Raw genomic sequence first — 21,903 nt, forward strand, 5'->3', positions numbered from 1 at the left:
ACAATAAACTTCCCATCTCTGTAAGATCCTAGAGTTCACAATTAATTTTGTAGGAATACCAGGGGAAATGTGTATATTTAAAGCAAACATTTTCAAAAGTGGCCTCTATAGGGCCCTAAGACAAATTACTACTTCAAACTATTTAGTTGGTTTGGCGATTTCTCAGGCCAACCAGATACTCTGACACGTATGAAGTGTCAGAGGATATTGAACATGCAATTTATTGTTTTTCTAATGAACAGTGAGATACTAGACAATAGTTCATTTCTCAAAAATGTTCACATTTTCTTATGAATTTAATATTGTCATGAAAAACTCTTTCTTGTCCACCTAAAAACAGTTAACTTTAAATGGTAATCAAACTGTTAATATAAAAAAGAGTACTGCTGATTCCTCAGCACTTATGATGGAACTCAAGAGATACTCATTGAGTGAATGAATGCTAGGCTTAGAAATTCCACTGAAAAATGACATCTAAACAGCCAAGTCACCATATTCTCTCTAGTTCCAATATTTATGTCTCGCATAAACTATTTCCAGGGCTCACAAAGATAAAATCCTATTCAAAGCAGAACACACATAAAAACCGTACAGATGCAAAGTTTGAAAGACTTGTTATCTGCTTCAACATAATAAAGACAGACTGCACTAAGTATCTTGTAGTGTACCAATATTTTTCTTTGCCCAATAAAGTATTTGCTTTCTCAATGTCCAATCCTCAAGAGACTTCTCAAAGGTTACTCCTTGTGCCTTAAGAGATTACCATGACCTCCTTCTGGACGTTTTGTTCACTATTTCAGGATATTATTGACTGGTTTTACAGAGTAAAAAAAGTATGCAGCAAATAAAAAAGCTCACGAAAGTTTTATAAAATGAAACCAAAATTAAGAGGCATGGGGACCATTTCACTTTGTTTACAAATCAAACTTGTCTCTGTAACTCCCTTTCAACTCTGCCATGGTCTAACCAAACTAAGTCCCTACTGCCTCTCAGTCTTCTCACTGTTTTGTGCCATGCCTTTTTGTTCTGCAGTCCCAGTGTGTGTACTGCCCTTGCATAGACATTTCTTCCCACCAAATCCCAATGGCCAAATCCCAACAGGCTTTAAAGCCTCAAACATCGTTATACCCATGAAGCTTTCTTTGAACTCCACAGATAGAAGAAACCTCGTATTTTCCTAAACTGCACAAGTGTAGCAATTTACCTAGGCTTCTTTATAATATTTAACATGTTCTACCTTGCATTTAGTTATAGTAACTTATGCTTTCTATGGTTCCAGGTTTATACATGTGTATCTATTTACATGTATAAACACATGATATATAGAGAGTATAGTCTTTATTTTGTGGTTATTTATTTAAGCTTTAATCTCTAATAATTTTTAAGCTCCTTGTAAACAGACTTGGTGTCAATTTATCTTTGCTCCTTCCATGAGGCCTAGCTCAATATTTTGCAGAGTAGGCAGTCAGTAAATAAAGGAGTATAAAATGAGCTCTCATTGCGTATGTGCTTTGTATACAATTTGCACAATGAAATGAACAAAGCCATATGATAAGCTAAAGTCACTAAGAGTAAGAAATCAATCACATAGATATATATTTGACCCCTCTAATCTTCACTCTGTTTTACAGCAATCTTATTGGAGGAAGTGATTTAACAAACTCACAGTTAAGTGTCCTTCATGATGATCTGGGAAATGAATGAATAAGTACTCTGTGGCTACCAGTTGCATTATGGAGTCACCTAGGAATTCCATTCTCTGATTGTGGCCTCTGGAAAAAGAAATATCAAAGTAAAGAAATCAATAACCATTTATGGATTTCAAAAAAAACACCCAGAATTTTTAAAAAGGCATGACTTAAAAAGACAATGTATTCATTTTGTTTTAAAGCACAAAACCAAATACAATTCCCTAAGGCCCCTCGATTGAGAAGAGATCTGAGTTAATATAGGTTGAGTTTTAAAGAAGAATAAAGTGAATATTATCTAAGCATTAAACGATTGCCAAAATCAAGACTGGTAAACACTGCCTGGTCAGAAGCTGAAGAGCATAAATTGAAAAATCAAGCATAATACAAACAACAGTCTTGAAAGAAAGCAAACAGGTCCAAGAATTTTCTTTGCTAAACTTATTGAAATATATACTCTGGCCGGGTGCAGTGGCTCATGGCTCTAATCCCAGTGCTTTGTGAGGCTGAGGCAGGTGGGTCACTTGAGCCCAGGAGTTTGAGATCAGCCTGGCAACATGAAGAAACCCCATCTCTACAAAAAAAAAAAAAAAAAAAAAAAATACATACATACATACATATATATATATATAAATTAACCATATATATATATAAATTAACCATATATATATAAAAATTAGCCGTGTGTGTGTGTGTGTGTGTGTGTGTGTGTGTGTATATAAATTAGCCAGGCATGGTAGCACACAGCTACAGTCATAGGGGACACAGCTATAGTCCCCAGCTACTCAGGAAGCTGAGGCAGGAAGAGTGCTTGAGCCCAGGAGGTCAAGGGCTGCAGTAAGCCGTAATCATGCCACTGCATTCCAGCCTTGGCAACAGAATGAGATCTGTCAGAAAAAAAAGAAAAAGAAAAAGAAAAAGAAATAACATACTCTGTTATTCAAAGCTGGAATCCAAATTTAAAAACAAAAAAAACTATGATAATCTTTCATCTTTATAGTTTAAAGAGAGTTGGGAATATTTGGTTTGGAAGAGGGGAGTAAAAAAATTAACAAAAAACAACTCCAAAGAAGTAAAATTTTGCTTATTTTCTTAATTGTTTCACTAGCTCACCTTCAAATCATTCATCTACAGCAGGGGTCAGAGAGCCACATCCAGCCCACGGACTGTTTCTAAGGATAAAGTTCTACTGGAACACAGCCATGTTCACTCATTTCCATTTCATCAGTGGCTGCTTTGATGCTACTACGGCAGAGTCGAATCACTGCACACAGGCCACATGGCCCACAAAACCTAAAATATTTAGTATCTGTCCCTGCTGGGAAAAAGTTTATACTTTCTTCACACTTCTCTTGACACTTCACAGGGAAACCAAGATGCATGACAATGGAACCAACAACACTGGATTGGAGCATAACCCCGGGTCCACACTGGGGTCTGTCTGCTCACCCATCTCGCAGTGTGACTTTCCTGGAAATATATTTGAAATCCCAATTCCTTCGAAGGGCATGCTCCAAAGGTCTGGGACTGCCTCGTCTAAATGGTCACATTGGGACAACATGAGAACTTTTCACTCACAGGGTCAGATGGTTAAATCCCACAGTTCTCAATGTGAATGCCCTTGCCAGAAGTCGAACATGAGTAAAAATTACTCCAATTGCTTCTTCAAACTCAGTAAGTTTTTGTAGAACTGGAGAAGTTTCAATAAGTTGTCTATCAGTATTTGGCTCTTGTAGCTACAGGAAAATAGAAATAAATAAAAATCATTTTTTTCACTTTTGGTTATAAGTGTAACGATCAATTCTAGGATGGTGTTTTGTAAAATTCCTTCTCCCATAAGCAAAAATTTATGAAACGCCAATAAAGCACGGAAGTTCCTTTCTCATCTCTTTGAATGGCAAACAAATCTAATATTTAAAGAAGGTTCAAATAATATTTTCCAATCTTCTATCAAATTTCAAGGCCAAGTACTGTACACAGATAGTTCAGAATCCAAGTATTATACTAACTCTCCAAGGAGATGCAAGCTGAAGAACAGCTGGTAGAGAATATATATATCTAGTAAAACAATGGTTCTCAAACTCTAGCATGCATGTTAAATGCAGTCAGCTGGGCCCTGTCCCCAAGGTTACTGATTTTCTATGTCTGGAATCAAGACTGGGAATCCACCTTCCTGACATGTTCCCAGGTGATGCAGATGCTGCTGGTCTGGGTCTGTCCTTCAAAAACTACTGCATTAAAGTAATTTGACTACTGTGTTTTCTAGGGACCAACCTATTTTGGCAATGAGAATCATTAAAACAGAATTCAATGTACATTGGAGATTATTATACCACTAGACAGGTGGTGCTCCAACAATGAGCCTTTAACAACTGGCAGAGAGCAAATATGAAAAGTGTGATTAAAATGAACATTCGCAACAACTTTGGGCACTCATGTATTAGTAAAACATTTTTAAAGTAAGCTGAAATAATGTCATTTCTTACTGTAAAGCCTCTTATGAGAGTTCAACCACTACTGATTATTCTTATATTTATTTTATATACATATATAAAAATATGTATATGAGGATACATATGCATGTTTACATATATGCATATATCCCAAAGTAAAACGAAATAAAAGCAAAGAATAGTAAGAATTCTTAAACCATCTGGGGAAATAGGTGTCATCACCATAAGTAGGGCTTTTAAATTCCAAAATATTGATTGAAAAGCTATCACATTGTACTCATTTTTAAATTTATAGTAGGTTTTATACACTCTGAATTGAAGCTTTAAATTTCTAAGATCCAGATCAGATTATACTTTAACAATGTTAATTTAGTATTTGTTCTACTTTTTTAGTATCCTCAGATTTGCTTCCATACTATTAACACTTTCCCTGCAATAGCAAGTGTGTAGATACACTGGAGTCAACATTTTACACTTTGAATATCACCTTTTGGTGGTGGTGGGGCATCCATAACTACACAGTAGCTCTTCCTTCCTCGTTGAGGGAGGATGACTCCCAGTGCTCCCCCTACCCCTTTCCAGACCACATAAACACAATGCATGGGTTCATTCTACTATTGTTCCAAAGTTTCCCAGGTCTGACACCTCAGCTTAAAGGCATAATGCCACTGAAGAGAATCAAAAGATAAAAGTGGGAGAGGAAAAAAAGGCAAAGGAAAGTAACATGAATAGTTGGAGTCATAAAGCTCACTGCAGACAGGGAGGTCATACTTACTTGGAGTGGGTGGAGAGGATAATTGAGCCAGACTTCGCGCAGGTCCTGGAAAATGGAGTGATGCCTTTAATGCTCAAGGGAGCCATTTAACGCACTCTAGAGTACTAAATAAAATGTCTTTATTTGAAATACTGAACTATTTCAGAAGCTGACTCCACTTATGGCAAATTCAATAGTGCTGGCAAACTAATTTTTTTTAAGTGTATTCACCACTCAAACCGCCTGTAGTGACTCTAATTAGCCTATTAAGCTAGGGGGAAAAAGAGCCACCTCTAGTCCCACAAGTCAGACACCTTTTAAAACTAAGTTACACATTTGCTTAACCTAATACACTGCACTAAACTGCTCTTTTAATCATATTTTTTTCTTACCATTATCCAGAAATGTGCATCAGCTGTGCCTTTTGTAATTAAAAATAATTTCAAATGTCCTTTATTTTAGGCACTAATTCATTATCATCTGAGCTATTTTAAGATGGAGTGGAAAAGGCCCCACATCATCTTCATAAGATCTTACGTTTATGAGATCATGCTTTTACAGTGGGTCACTACAAATCCTCACTTGAACTACTGGAATGAGTGAATTTTATGGAAACGCCTAGTACATTACTTTATCCACTGAGTTAAATCTAGAGGCAGTTATAAGGAGAACTTCCTCAGGATTAAAGTGCTTTTCCTTTAGTTTCAGACTCTAGGGAGTCTCTGACTGAATTTACTTGCCGACCTTGATGTTCGATTTCTGAAATAAATAACAAAAAAATTCTTTAAGAGGAAACTTGTTTTTTTTTTTTTTTTTTTTTTTAGAGGGGAAGAAGTATAGGAAAATTTAGTACCACTTGTAACACACAGGGTGATAAAGTAAAATACCTAGTATTTCTTGTACTACTGATATCTTAATAAAATACACTCAGGGTTTTTTAAATAATATTTTTTAAAAGCACTTAAACATCAAACTTTCTTTGGGGCACTTTAAAGGACTTCTCTTAACCAATTCAGAAATCTTTCCTTTGAAATCTCTGTAGTGCAAATTATATTGATTGTTCTTACCTTCTTACAACTTTCTCTCAATACTTTTTTTCTTCCTCCTTTTACCCTAAGTGGACATTTATCAAACTTCAGCCCCTTGCCTGACCTATTCATTACCATTTCCACTGGAGAATTCCACTATTTTCAATGCTTTACTACTTCAGTTTGGATTACTCATTCATTTCTGCTGCAGCACTGACGTCTTACCTAAGCTCCCAGTCCATAACTCTAAATATCACATGGGCACCTATTACCCCATATGGAACATGACCAAATGATAACTTTTCACCTTTCTCCTTAAACTAGAGCAGCTGTTACAGAAGATGGCAGGCTCAGGAGTCAGGCTGCCTGGGTTCAATCCTGATTCCATCTTGGCAAATCACTTAACCTAAGCTTCCATGTCCTCAAGCTTAAGACAAAGATAATTGTAGGACCTACTCGAGCTGTTCTCTGACGAACACCCTGAGCAATGCACTCAAAGTATTAAACCCAGAGCTGGCCCACAGAAAATACTACTGTTAATAATGATGACGACAACAACAATGATAAACAGCTATCTCTTCCAACCAACCCCAGTCTCCAAGGCTCAAAATTCCCAGGAATCTTGATTCACCTTTCTTCTATCGCCTTCATGTCTTATACTCAAACAAGACTTTGATTTCTCCTTTCATGTCTGCTGCCACCCATCTTGGTGTAATCGCATAACACCCCATGACCAGACTAATGCACCTGTCCATTTCCTCTCTTCTACCCCGTAGACACTGAGATAGGGTTCTGCTGCACCTTGGTGTCAGTGGAAATATATTGAAAAGATCTAGACTGGAACCCCAGTGCTACCATTTATTAGCTCAAGGACCTTAGGCAAGGTCTCTACCTTTAGCTGGCTCTTCTGGAAAATATTCTGATCAGGTCATTTGTTCATGCAACATGTTTTTACTGAATATCTAGCCCTGTCCTAAAGGGGCCTACTGAGAAAGAATGAAGGTAAATAAGTGCAATTTAATACATTGTGGTAAGTCTCATAATAATGAGATAAAAACATGTAAGTGCTAGGAAAACTGCCTGTAGGTGTCAGATAAAGCTTCAATGAGGAGATGACTCTTCAGATGTGTCCTGAGAATATGAAGATTTTGGCCAATCAGTAGAGAGTGAGAATCAAAAACGGGGCACCAGAAACATACAAATAAGAAGTTTTAAAGTACACAGGCACGAAAAGGTGATTCCTAGTGAATGACACAAAGAGGGATTTAAAAAACAGCTGAGAGTCAGATTATGAAAATTATTAAATGCTATGTTATGTAGTATATAGAGCTTGGGAAGCTGTAACCAAAGATTTTAAGCAAGAAAGGCCATAACCAAATCTGCATATTGAAAAGAAGACAACACTAAATGTGGTATGAATGATGGACTGGAGCAGTGGGAGATAGCAGCTGGTTAAAGAGTTCAAGTGAGAAATGAGGAGGACAAAAATGAAAGCAGTAGGGTAGCAATTCAAGAAATATTAGGGTCACAATTGATAGAATCTTGCAATTGATCAGGTAAGAGGAGAAGAAAGCTTAGGGACAAAAATAAATCCTAAGGTTTCTGGTTTAGAAGATAAAAATAAGGAAGGAGGAACATGTTTGGGGGTTAAAAGTGATGGGTTCAATATTACACATGTTGAAATGAGGTATCTGTGGAACACCGATGAGAAGGTGCCCAGGGGCAACTTGAAAAGACACTTTTTCCTATTTCTGGAGCTCCAGAGAAAAGGCCTGAGTCAGAGGTACTGGTACAGATGTGTAAAGAAAAAAGGTGTGGAAAGCAGGGCACAGAAAAAATCACATTAACACCACTCTATCTTTCTAAGCGGGCTATTAACATAATCAAAATGAAACAATGGATCTGAATGTACTGGGTCAAACATGAAGAGTTACACAAAGACCAAACTACAAAACCAGCAACACTGGGGCTGAAAGAGTAAAACTCAGTTCAGGGTGAAAAAGAAAAAACCAGCCCTGCTGTTTACAAGGCTGAGCAGACAGACATAGATAAAGCCAGCAGCAAAGTGAACAGGAAACAATGTTTCCCTCAAGGTCTTGCAGCTGCTGAAAAATGCCATTATGACCCTCTGACTAAGGATCACTGCAGACACTCAATCTCCAAGCTGCCCTTGCCTTGTGACAGCACCCAATCCCAGAGTAATCTCTTGCTGCTCCTAAACTGGCCACAGCCAAGAACCTCCTGAGAATGATTCAGCACCAGCCCAGGCCTCACAAAGGATGTCTCTCTCCACCCCTACAACGCAGCCAATCCACCTGACTTTGTTGCCTACAGGTTTGTCCCTGGCTGTCTTTGGCTGATTAGGCTTCCATGACGCCTTATTCAAAAAAGAAGTACATTGGTTCACTAACATCTCTCACATGCTACAACTAATAGGTGGAAACCAAAATGGAGATGTCAAATGAGTTAGTGTCCAAGTTTGTGTACTTCAAAATGCTAGAGGAAAACCCATACATTTTGAGCCTTGTACAGTTTCACAAAAGACATACTAAAACAAATTCTGAATCTCAACCACCCCATTTGTAAGATAATATTCAGACTCTGCTTTTAATCCAGTCATTTACTCACTTCAGTCTTCTAACAAATATGTATTAAACGCTGCACATGCCAGCATTGCACTAGGTACTGGAAACACAAGATAAGCTCACTAAGTAGACAACTGGGAGAGAGGCAGTTTAAAGAGAAAAGAATCTAAACACCGACTGATGCAATAAAGACGACAAGTAGAAAACTGCAGCAAAACAGAACAACAGAACACAGTGGACTGGGGATGCAGGTAAGATGGGAGAAGGGGACAAGGAAGAGGTCAGGGTGGGGGAGGGAGTCTAAAGGGTCTGGGGGACACAGAGGCAAGATGGCAGGAAGGAAAAAGAGCAAAGAGGTTGCTGAAATGACCCACAAAAGGTGAAGGCCAGAACAAAGAAAATTTAAGATTTGAGAAAAGGTCTTAAAACACAAACCATCTGGTACAGATGCAAATCAAGATGCACATGTGTTTAGATGTGCAGGACAAAAATGGGGGACACAGAACATCTCTAGATAATCTTCCCATAAGGAGGAAATTCACACATAAAAATCATCACATATCTCTAGAAAAACAAATACAAAAATCAAATTCTCAGATATGAACATTGTCCAGGTCATATTTTCCAAAACTATTGATCCTTTTTTAAAAAAACTACCCAAAGTAATACAGTAATAACGTCTGACAGCCATTTAAGCTGAATGTTTCACAGAGGCTTAAAACTGGCTTCCCGTGTTCTTTATTGCTCCACGAGGGCTATTTCATTCAATTATAATGACATTTCAATTTGGAATACAGAGTTGCTTCTCCCTTTAAATGTTAAATTGACTTGTTTTGGTGCAGAAAGCATCCAGAGTGCTCTATTATATGCAGGATTAAAAAGGTATCTCTGGCAATATTAATAGCTTAATATTTAAGTTAACAACAGAAACTATTTTAGAATCTATCATTTTTTCTTAAACTATAATTTGCCTTTTAAAAAAGTACTTTCATATTAATGACAAACCCACAGCCAATATCATACTGAATGGGCAAAAACTGGAAAAATTCCCCTTGAAAACTGGCACAAGACAGGGATGCCCTCTCTCACCACTCCTATTCAACATAGTGTTGGAAGTTCTGGCTAGGGCAATCAGGCAAGAGAAAGAAATCAAGGGTATTCAGTTAGGAAAAGAAGAAGTCAAATTGTCCCTCTTTGCAGATGACATGATTGTATATTTAGAAAATCCCATTGTCTCAGCCCAAAATCTCCTTAAGCTGGTAAGCAACTTCAGCAAAGTCTCAGGATACAAAATTAATGTGCAAAAATCACAAGCATTCATATACACCAGTAACAGACAAACAGAGAGCCAAATCATGAATGAACTTCCATTCACAATTGCTTCAAAGAGAATAAAATACCTAGGAATCCAACTTACAAGGGATGTAAAGGACCTCTTCAAGGAGAACTACAAACCACTGCTCAGTGAAATAAAAGAGGACACAAACAAATGGAAGAACATACCATGCTCATGGAGAGGAAGAATCAATATCGTGAAAATGGCCATACTGCCCAAGGTTATTTATAGATTCAATGCCATCGCCATCAAGCTACCAACGAGTTTCTTCACAGAATTGGAAAAAACTGCTTTAAAGTTCATATGGAACCAAAAAAGAGCCCGCATCTCCAAGACAATCCTAAGTCAAAAGAACAAAGCTGGAGGCATCACGCTACCTGACTTCAAACTATACTACAAGGCTACAGTAACCAAAACAGCATGGTACTAGTACCAAAACAGAGATATAGACCAATGGAACAGAACAGAGTCCTCAGAAATAATACCACACATCTACAGCCATCTGATCTTTGACAAACCTGAGAGAAACAAGAAATGGGGAAAGGATTCCCTATTTAATAAATGGTGCTGGGAAAATTGGCTAGCCATAAATAGAAAGCTGAAACTGGATCCTTTCCTTACTCCTTATACAAAAATTAATTCAAGATGGATTAGAGACTTAAATGTTAGACCTAATACCATAAAAACCCTAGAACAAAACCTAGGTAATACCATTCAGGACATAGGCATGGGCAAGGACCTCATGTCTAAAACACCAAAAGCAACGGCAACAAAAGCCAAAATTGACAAATGGGATCTCATTAAACTAAAGAGCTTCTGCACAGCAAAAGAAACTACCATCAGAGTGAACAGACAACCTACAGAATGGGAGAAAATTTTTGCAATCTACTCATCTGACAAAGGGCTAATATCCAGAACCTACAAAGAACTCAAACAAATTTACAAGAACAAAACAATCCCATCAAAAAGTGGGCAAAGGATATGAACAGACACTTCTCAAAAGAAGACATTTATGCAGCCAACAGACACACAAAAAAATGCTCATCATCACTGGCCATCAGAGAAATGCAAATCAAAACCACAATGAGATACCATCTCACACCAGTTAGAATGGCAATCATTAAAAAGTCAGGAAACAACAGGTGCTGGAGAAGATGTGGAGAAATAGGAACACTTTTACACTGTTGGTGGGATTGTAAACTAGTTCAACCATAATGGAAAACAGTATGGTGATTCCTCAAGGATCTAGAACTAGAAGTACCATATGACCCAGCCATCCCATTACTGGGTATATACCCAAAGGATTATAAATCATGCTGCTATAAAGACACATGCACACGTATGTTCATTGTGGCACTATTCACAATAGGAAAGACTTGGAATCAACCCTAATGTCCATCAGTGACAGACTGGATTAAGAAAATGTGGCACATATACACCATGGAATACTATGCAGCCATCAAAAAGGATGAGTTTGTGTCCTTTGTAGGGACATGGATGCAGCTGGAAACCATCATTCTGTGCAAACTATCGCAAGAACAGAAAACCAAACACCGCATGTTCTCACTCATAGGTGGGAACTGAACAATGAGATCACTTGGACTCGGGAAGGGGAACATCACACACCGGGGCCTATTATGGGGAGGGGGGAGGGGGGAGGGCTTGCATTGGGAGTTATACCTGATGTAAAGGACGAGTTGATGGGTGCAGCACACCAACATGGCACAAGTATACATATGTAACAAACCTGCACGTTATGCACATGTACCCTAGAACTTAAAGTATAATAATAAAAAAAAAGAAAGAAAGAAATACCGGATCATTAAAGAGCAAGCGTCCAAATAGCTGCTTGGCTTCCTCCAGGCTTCCCTCCAAGTAAACAGCTCCTAGATGAAAAACAGAGAACGCCAAAAGAGAGTCTCCATCAACAGTCAAAGAAAATGACCTATCTCTATAAAAAGCAAAAACGCAAGCCAAAAACCACTCACAGAAAACAAATCAACATGTTCAGAAGCAATTGTCTTAAAGGTGACATATTTCCTCTTTTTGCTATGCTTTGTGTTACAAATTACACTGAAATAATACGAAATTCAATTTACTAAAATCTAAATCTAATATTGTAAGTAAAAGAGGCCAAATATTAACTATCATGAAGGGTAAAGGTATAAACCTTACTAAGGGAACAATGCACAAATACTGGACTTCAGTAAAGAAAATGTTCAGTTTTATTTTATGTATTTATAGTTTACGTTTCAGATCAAATATATATAGATACCTAAGGGGAAAAAAAAAACCTGATAGACAAAACCTGGGTCTAGATCAATGAAGACATCTGCAAATAAAATATCAGAGGAAGCTTTACCTTTAATTTGGAAGCATTGGGCACACACACTCATGAATCATAACCAGGAAGTACTATGGTAACATTTTAACTGGTATCAATTACAATGGAGTAGTCATATTTTCTTGAAATCAAATGTTTACACTTGTCTTCAGAAAGGCTGCTTTTCCATGTAAAATGTTAAGGCACTTAGTTACCAGGGCTTTTGACAACTAAAGACATTTATTATTTATTGACAGTTGTAACAATGATAGTCAGAGTACACTGGTAGTAACTGTTGTGGTTGGGGAACCACTTATGTCCTGGGTACCATGCAAAGCATTTCCATATTCTTATCTTCACTAGCATGGGGTACCTCAGTCGGAGGACGTTAGAAAAGACTTAGAGGATTTAGGTTTATATTAGTTGATTCGGGGGGACAGCTTAAGGAAGTAGAACTTTGCTCTGGATTGGATGCTGCCGGAATCAGATATTAAGATCATTACGACAACTCTGCAAGGTAAGTGACACCATCTCCATCTCACAATCTCACAGATGGGGAAACTGAGGATCAAAGAGATTAGGTAGCTTGCCAAAGACACAGATCTGATAAATAATGGAACAGGAAATTGAATCATGTCTGACTGGTTCTGGAGGCAATGGTAACACCAACTGTCAAAAATATTATGTGTATAGAGCAAAGTAATTCCATGCGACAAATTCTTTGAAAATAGACATATTTGTGAAAAACAGACATAGCTGTGAAAAGACTGCGGATAATTATTAAACATTCTCTTGCCACTATCATAAGCATGAAACTACAATGAGAAGCTTTTATATTCATTTTCAAAGGAAGAGGGCAAAAATGATAAGAACAAAGCCCTTTGAAAGCTAAAATGTACTTGATCATTACCTTAAAAAAAAATCAAATTGTCAATCTACTGTAACATTTCACTGTAAAGCAAACATACTTGCAATCACCAGCTAATTAACTCTTCATAACTTTCCTGTACCAATGGCTAATTCTGGTTACAGTCAAAAAGAAGCCAAGGAAGTAAAGTGCCTGAGTGAGGAGTGAAATGTCAACATCAGTCTTGCTTCAAGTGAATCAATAACAGTTATACAGACTCAAACCCTGGGTAGGGTTTTAAAAATGTGGTGTTTTCAAGATGTTTAAAACAGAAATATTACAAATAGTTTAATCAAAAGCAACAATGGAGTCTCTCAGCAACCTAATCTGTTCATTTATGTATGTGATCCTGACTCAAATCTGGAAAGTAATCCATCTCCATATTAATTCACCTCATTTCAATTCATGAAATGCTAAGCATCTACATGACATCAAGACACCAATTCAGGCAGTAAGAATGGAAAAAAAAAAAAAAAAGAGGCATGTTCACTGCTCTGAAGGAACTGAAATAACTATAAGGTGGTAGGTGTCATACTAGGAACGTCCTGTACTTTGGGAACAAATAATTCTGTCCCAAGTTTCCACACAAAATTTTATGTGCTCTCCAGACTGTTTAGACATGCAAGAAAGTAGACTATGAAGAGAGAAATTACCTATTAATGCTTCAAAACAATTGGCCATTGCATGTCGAAGGTCCGATTCTCTACAAAGGTCAGGCCCGTGAGCATACAGCATAAATCGATCCAGTTCAAGTTTCTACAAAATTCACAATGACAAAATGTAAGAAAGTTTGCCAAAATCTTAACTATAGGAACTCCCCATCTCTTGCAGAGGGTTGGTGTGGAAACGAGATGGGGGAAGGGGAATGGTTACAAATCCATATGAGTATATTAAGAGACAGTTTAGTTTAACATGCATTAGAAGTCCTATAAATACAGCTCAGTTTTCACCAACTCAATTCTTTCCCAAACAGGCTTCTACAACCTCCAATAGTTCAAGCAGGGTTCAGAATTGATCAGATCTGAACTTTCCAATTCCAAGTTCAGACCAAGCACTAGCCCAGGCTGGAATAAGACTCTGCTATGAGACCATAATCCCCTGGGTTCATCCAATATGCCTAAGGAGAGAATTACAAACCTAACACAAACTTCTGAAAGTCAGTTTTACATCTTTGACTCAAGTCATGTGGTACTGACAATGTCAGCACCATAAAAAACAGATTTTTTTTTTTTTTTTTTGAGATGGAATCTGGCTCTGTCGCCCAGGCTGGAGTGCAGTGGTATGATCTTGGCTCACTGCAACCTCCACCTCCCGGGTTCAAGAGATTCTCCTGCCTCACCCTCTCGAGTAAATGGGACTACAGGCACCCGCCACCACGCCCAGCTAATTTTTGTATTTTTAGTAGAGACAGGGTTTCACCATGTTTGCCAGGCTGGTCTCAAACTCCTGACCTCAGGTGATGCAGTCACCTCAGCCTCGCAAACGGCTGGGATTACAGGCGTGAGCCACCACACCTGGCCCAAAATAGATTTTTATGCGGTAGAGTGAGGATCCTCAGAAGACTTCAAAATGCCTTACACTTCTAAATCTTTATTTTTATTTTTATTTTTTGTGAGGATTTGGGGACCCCGATATCTCTGCACTTGTGTCCCCCTTATGAGGTTTCCATACTCATCTCTCTGTGGGTTCAGTGAGACCTTCTGAGCAATGAATTGGATTGATCTTAAGGGCTTTGAAAATAGCACTCGTATTGCTTTGTGTTTCCTTTTCTGATTTGGCCTCAAAAGAGTTTAGAGCCAAATTTGTAGCCCAGTTCTAGGTGTAGGACTGATGAATATGTCAGTGTGTACTAACTTTACCTCTGGATTCATTTCACTATCTTACTCATAATTTTCCTTTACTTTGATCTCTGTGGCTGCTTATTTCTTATCCTATGGCATTACAACATACAAATCAATTCCAGCCTTTTAGAACTAGACACAACGTGAAAGAATATTTTTTATACAACTCCTGAGATTGAATAAATGGAAATCATAATTCTTTCCATAAAAAAGAGACAAACATTGCATAAATATGCAATAAATCCATTTCCTTTACCATGTAATTCAATTCAATAAATACTAAGCAATAACATGCCACATAACATGGAACAACTCACAAGTCAATGAACAGCCTAGGACAATATGAGTTCCACCAGTCCTCAGACAAAAGACATAGATTTTGTGTGTCTCAGTATGTATCTTATATCCATATTTACTCATAATGGAAAAAGACAAAGACAATAAAAATAAGACATATATGCTGTAGTATTTTGTACTGTTTGAAATCCGTGATTATAAAATATACTCAAATGAGTTTTGACTACCACAAATGCAATAGCAGAAAATATCTTTTTAAAAATTGATCCCAAAGTGCAAGAGTTTATACTAGAATATGTAAATTTCATCTGTTCCACAACTTCACTGGGAAAATCTAATTGTTTGCTATCTCTGGAGCCCTGCTTGCGAGCAGACTGCAAGCCATATTTTATCTTATAAACATCTACTGTATTCTGGAGTGCTGCGATGTGAATTTCCTGACTTCTTCTAGTCTCTACTCTATATCCTTATTTTTCCATGTAGGCATTAGTACAACTTTTTTTTTTTTTTTTTTTGAGGCAGAGTCTTGCTCTGTCGCCCAGGCTGGAGTGCAATGGCGCGATCTAGGCTCAATGCAAGCTCCACCTCCAGGGTTCATGCCATTCTACCTCAGCCTCCGGAGTAGCTGGGAGTAGCTGGGACTACAGACGCCTGCCACCACGCCCGGCTAATTTTTTTGTATTTTTCAGCAGGGACAAGGTTTCACCATGTTGGCCAGGATGGTCTCGATCTCCCGACCTCGTGATCCGCCTGCCTCGGCCTCCCAAAGTGCTGGGATTACAGGCATGAGCCACCGCGCCTGGCATCAGTACAACTTTTAAAAAGACTAGAGTGGTATACTACTGTTTATGTGTTAAAATGTTCATTAGTCTGGAAGGTGACCTAGAGCTTTCATTAGATTCTCAAAGGGGGTCAACAATTCTCCATCAATTCCCTCCCCTCCCAAATGGTTAAGGACTACTGGTCTAGACAGAAGAAAGGTGGGACTGCCACAGGCTTCTGCTGCAGCCAATGGGTGTTGAGTACTATGGGAATAGCAAGTCTTGGGCTTGGTGGAAGAAGACCACATAGAAACCCCTGAAGGGAGAAACTAGCCACCTCTGTCATTAGTCATGGCTTTGTACAGCACCCAATGGGTTATATAATAGCTTCTGTTTCGTGCTACGGCAATTCCCTAAACTTCGTACATATTCTCCCTATAAGTGTTTGAAAAATAATTATGCCATTCCATTACATCCTAAACTAAAAACAATAAGGAAAGGAGTGACAACCTACTTATTAATATGTATTTCCAGTGGCATTTACGTGAATGATCAGGAAGCATTGTGACAATTAAATCAACCAATCACTTAAGCAGTTTTACATAGAGTTGTGAAATTTCATTCATTGTGAGCCTACCAAAACCAAGTTAGCTTACCTGGTTGCTTACAGGTTTTCATTAAGACATCAGTATTTACTTTCTCAAATTCCACGAAAACCAGTTCCAAGCCTACCACTGTAGCTACAATGATGATGTTATCACATAAAATAAAACTGTGTTATTGCTAACACATAAGCTAAAATTAACCACATTTTGAATATAATTAATGCCTTGGCAAGATCAAATTAAGAAACCAGTCATAAACCTAGGATGAGCTTTACTCTTTCTATCAAAATCAAACTTTTATATCAAAATGAAGAAAAGACACAAATTAGGCAAAACCCACAAAAGTTTTTACAGTGGCTCCTCAGTGTTTGGGGATTTAAGAGCCACCACTCTACCTACTATTAAATAAACCCAAAGGTCTATAAAAATGTAAGGATTTATCACAAGAACATGGGTAGCATCAATAAAAACAGCCCCTACAAAATTATTAACATCTTTGTGTAATTACTATAAACAAGTATTATGCCTAGCACTTTATAAATGATGTCATTAAAGCTCATAATCTCATTTAATTCTCACAACCAGGCTGTATGCCAAGGGCTAATGTCATTTCCATTTTACAGATGAGAAAGCAGAGGCTTGGAGAAGAGAACAACAATTTGTCAATTTGTCCATAGCCACCTGTTTGTAAGAGAAGGAGTGTGGACTGGAACCCTGATGAGTCAGTGCAAGTGTCCATGTGCTTATCAGCTATGATTTATTCTAATAAGACATCATATGGAGATGGAAACATCAAATCAGATCACGTTTATCTGAATTATAAAAAGGTTCTGTTAGTTACTGAGCTAAGTCAATGAGGCTAGGGGAACAGCCTAAGCCCTAAATCTTAATAGGATTTGTGATTTGGGGGATTCTCAAAGGTGTAGAAAGTACCCCTAGTGGATAAAAAATGGTCTGTAATCTTCTGTTCAAAACTATCATTCGGCTTGTTAACGTAAATTAGAAACAAATGTACTACAGAAATATTACACAAAGGGAAAATACAGCATATTTCATTTCTTTTGCTTTGTTCCCATGTTCCTTTTCCTCAAATGTTTAACTCAGTTCATGCACATCTGTCAAATTTTTCTTCATCTGTTCTCAAGTTACCTCACTGTGGAGTTCATTAGCTGCTGGTGAAACTCACTAAGGTAACAAAACTAGTAAGACTGGATCCTTAAAACCCAACAAAAAATACTTCCTGGTCTGTAAAATATTAACACCCCTAATATATCCTAAAGAGTTACTTATTCAAATGCAAAATTATGCATGGGCCGCAGAAGAGCATGTCAGACATAACTACAAATGCTGCAGATGTTTTCTGTACCTTTGCTAGCATGGCAAGGTGCTGATTCTGAACAATGGCAGTTCGATAGGTTGCTAATCCTCCTTCTTCCAGACTAGGAAACAAATAGTACAAATGGACACTACAAAAAAAAAAAAAAAAGGAAGTACATGAATAAATACGCATCACAACATTCCGTCTGTGGCTCTGAGTCACAGAAACAGGGCTGGCACACAGTATCTGTGCAATGGACATCAGCTGAATCAAACTAAAGGATCTGATTAAAGTCTTTGAAAGTTAAATGGTAAGAACAATATATTTGAATGTGCTTAAACCTAGAAGGCACCATTCACTCATATTTTCACATTTATTTCTGTTAAAAGGTTTCTCTGAAATCTGTTCTCTGATGACAACAAAGAGCAGAATAATCAATTACACACTCTAGGAGTAAACACATTTAATACTAAAACTTGGGAGTGAAACAAATGCTTTTCCTTGGGCTATGTGTGGCCCCTGGAGAGAGGAGTCCCTTCTCCTGATTATGTCCATCTTGTGAAAAGAAATAACCTAAAGAGAAAAAAAACAGCTCAAGAGAGTTCCAAGAGAAGCATGTATTGTCTCCCTTTAAAAGAGAAATTGTGTCAGTATAGAAAAGCAACACACACTTTCCTGCCCCTATTTCGTTTCTTTTTTTTTGAGACAGAGTCTCACTCTGTAACCCAGGCTAAAGTGTTGTGGCACAATCTCAGCTCAATGCAACCTTCACCTCTCAGGTTCAAGCGATTCTCCTGCCTCAGCCTCCCAGGTAGCTGGGACTACAGGCATGCACCACCACACCTGGCTAATTTTTGTATTTTTAGTAGAGATGGGGTTTCGTCATGTTGGCCAGGCTGGTTTTGAACTCCTGACCTCAGGTGATCCACCCGCCTTGGCCTCCCGAAGTGCTGGGATTACAGGCGTGAGTCAGTGTGCCTGGCGTCCTACCCCTACTTTCAAATTAAGGATCCTAAAACACTTCTGGAGAGAAACAGACACACACACACACACACACACACACACACACACACACAAATCTGGTCATTAAAATTACTTGTAAGCTTTACTTCCCTTGAGATCAGAAAGAGTAAGAAAGGGATCAAAGACAAATCCTAGAAGTTGAAATGACATTTTAAAATATCATCGCTTTCAGGCCGGGCGCGGTGGCTCAAGCCTGTAATCCCAGCACTTTGGGAGGCCGAGACGGGCGGATCATGAGGTCAGGAGATCGAGACCATCCTGGCTAACACGGTGAAACACCGTCTCTACTAAAAAATACAAAAAACTAGCCGGGCGAGGTGGCGGGCGCCTGTAGTCCCAGCTACTCGGGAGGCTGAGGCAGGAGAATGGCGTGAACCCGGGAGGCGGAGCTTGCAGTGAGCTGAGATCCGGCCACTGCACTCCAGCCTGGGTGACAGAGCAAGACTCCGTCTCAAAAAAAAAAAAAAAAAAAAAAAAAAAAAAAAAATCATCCCTTTCTTTACAAATTGAATATAAGCTCTGAAGCATCTAGACCAAGACAAGCTGATCTCTTGTGGCTGTAAGCAACTTTAATATATACTTGACAGGACAGAGACACCAGCCTTTCATCTTGTAATCTCACTCATTACAGCATCAGTGAGTGTGAGTTGTCAGGGCAAGAGCCACAGACATGTGGCTTTTGAGCTCTACAAAACAGATAAAATACATGGTGTATCAATGCCTTATTTGGCTAATTACAAAGAAAGCAATGTAATAAGTATGTTACCTATAAAATGTAATTATTGAGGAACTGTAAAAAACAAAAAAGCCTAATTACCTGGTCAGAAATTCAACAACAGCATCACCCAGGAATTCCAACCGCTCATTGTGGTTAATCCTACAATGGGAATTAAGAAGATTACTTAATATAGCATACTAACACTCCCCCCCACCCCCGCAAGAAAAGAGCACATGAGGGTTAGCTCCTTTAGTAATCAAACCACCTTCCCTATTCCTCATAATTAAGAGCACAGACCACCATCTTAGCCCAGAGGCACCTGGCACCTGCCTAATGGGAAGGAGGGGTGCATTCCTTCACACCACGTGGGTCAGGCTTTCTACCAGGGGGCTTCCTTCCCCTGGGAACCAGACTTAAAGCATCCAGAGCCTTCAAAGGGGTATCTCACTAACAATCGTGAGTATTTCCTTACTAGTATCAGGTAGAAGACAGAAGAATACCTTCAGTGGATTTTCTGACCACTGAAAAATTCGTTTTGATACAATGTCCTAAAGCCAGTTCCACATCACTCCAACTCTACACTCAACCCAACATCTGAAGTCCTTCAAAATAAGTGTAATCTACGTTTTCAGCCTCATTACCCACTCCTATCCTATCCTATCTACTCATCGGGCCCTGCATCAAAACCCCTGCCATTCTCTGAAAGAGGCATCACCTAAGACACTCAGTGTGCCTCTTCAGGCCAAGCTCCCTGCCACCCCAGAGCCTTCTACTCTCTCCCATACAATGAGCCACGCTGAAAATCTACTCACCCCTCAAGGCCCAGCAAAAATGTTATCTTCTTTATGAAGCCCTGCCCAATGCCACTCATCAAAATTAATACTTCCCCTTCAGTGCACAGATTACACTTTATTTACACTTTAATTATATGATGAAGTCGTATCTCACAGGCTGTTATTTTCTCATGTTCGCATACAAGGCTGAAAGGACCAAGAAGGTGGCCCATGGAAAACCTCCTCCTGCGTCTCAGTGAAACCAATGGAGCACTTCCTCTCAGTACTAACGTGCTTCTCTCACTGCCCCTTTGGTTGAGCACAGACATGACATGAAGTGATTTAGGTTTTCAACAGGCCACACTGGCTGCTGCTGTGTAGACAGAGTGCAGGACACAGAAGCACTGAGGGGAGGTTGCAGCAGATGCAAGGAGACTCTCCCACATGGGAGGCTTAGGCTGGGGAGGTCACAGTGGAGACGAGGGAAACCGTCACATTTGGGATGTATTTTGGAGAAACAGCCGAAAAGAATTGTTGATAGCTGGAGTTGGGATTTGGAAGCTAAGTGAAAGAAAAGAATGAAGGTCAATGTCTAGGCTTTAGCTTAAGTAGCCTGTGAGAAGTGGTGCCATTTACTGTGGAGGGGAGGACCAAAAGGAAAACAGGTTTGGGGTAAAAGCAAGAGGTGCATTTTGGACGTTAACTTCGAAGTGCCCATCAAATATCCAAATGGAAAGATCCAGTAGAGTGCTAGATACTAAACTTCCGCTCATGGGCTAGGACAAAGTTGCTAATGAATCTTTAGAGTTGGTCAATGTTAGACAGAATTTCAGGTGATGAATCATATGACACCACTTGAGAGGATGCAGCCAGAGGGAAAAAAAGGTGCCAGGAATGAACCCAGGGAGTGCTGAAGTTGAGAAGTCAAGCAGGAGGGAAGCCAGAAAAGGAGACCCGGCCAGGGAGGTAGGAGGAAAAGGAAGTCAGTATGCTCTCCTCAAGGACAGCATGTTATCCTGCAGCCATAGGGAAGAATGTGTTTCAAGAGAGAAGTGGTGAGCCATGCCCAATGTTGCTTAGACTCCAGTCAGATGAGAACAGACCACCGATTCAGTCCTGTGAAGTCACTGAGGCCCTTGATAGGCTATATGTGAAGTGGTGGAGACAAACCTGCTTGTGACTACAGTAAGCTGGAGAAATAGTAAGTTGTATGGAATTGTATAGTAGCCCTCCCATACCCATGGTTTCACATTCCACAGTTTCAGTTACCCCTGGCCAACCACAGTCTGAAAACATTAAGTGGAAAATTTCAGAAATAAACAATACATAAGTTTTAAATTGCATGCTGTTCTTTACCACATGGTAAAATCTTGTGCTGTCCCACCCTATCTCACCTGGGATAATCCCTTTTTCTAGTATCTCTATGCTGTCACTTAATAGCCATGTGGGCTACCAGATCGACTGTCATAGTATCTCAGTGCCTATTCAAGTCA

The 21,903-nt window shown here is 38.9% G+C and overlaps 1 protein-coding gene across 42 annotated transcripts in view; it reads right to left on the reverse strand.

The window, feature by feature from the left end:
* Positions 1-21,903, reverse strand: part of DROSHA (drosha ribonuclease III) — a 137,029-nt gene that overhangs the window by 18,966 nt on the left and 96,160 nt on the right. For 25 of the 42 annotated variants that reach the window (XR_013418018.1, XR_013418017.1, XR_013418016.1 and 22 more), the window contains 7 exon segments: positions 19,737-19,796; positions 17,945-18,044; positions 13,728-13,830; positions 11,660-11,730; positions 4,917-4,961; positions 3,267-3,424; positions 1,667-1,772 (listed from right to left, as the gene is read on the reverse strand). Coding sequence is in view for 36 of the 42 variants with exons in the window: in NM_001261157.1 (NP_001248086.1) it covers positions 1,667-1,772; positions 3,267-3,424; positions 4,917-4,961; positions 11,660-11,730; positions 13,728-13,830; positions 17,945-18,044; positions 19,737-19,796 (643 nt within the window). In the remaining 6 variants the exon portion in view is untranslated. 42 annotated transcript variants of the gene reach the window in all.

Source organism: Macaca mulatta, chromosome 6 (genome assembly GCF_049350105.2).
Source record: "Macaca mulatta isolate MMU2019108-1 chromosome 6, T2T-MMU8v2.0, whole genome shotgun sequence".
NCBI lineage: Eukaryota > Metazoa > Chordata > Mammalia > Primates > Cercopithecidae > Macaca > Macaca mulatta.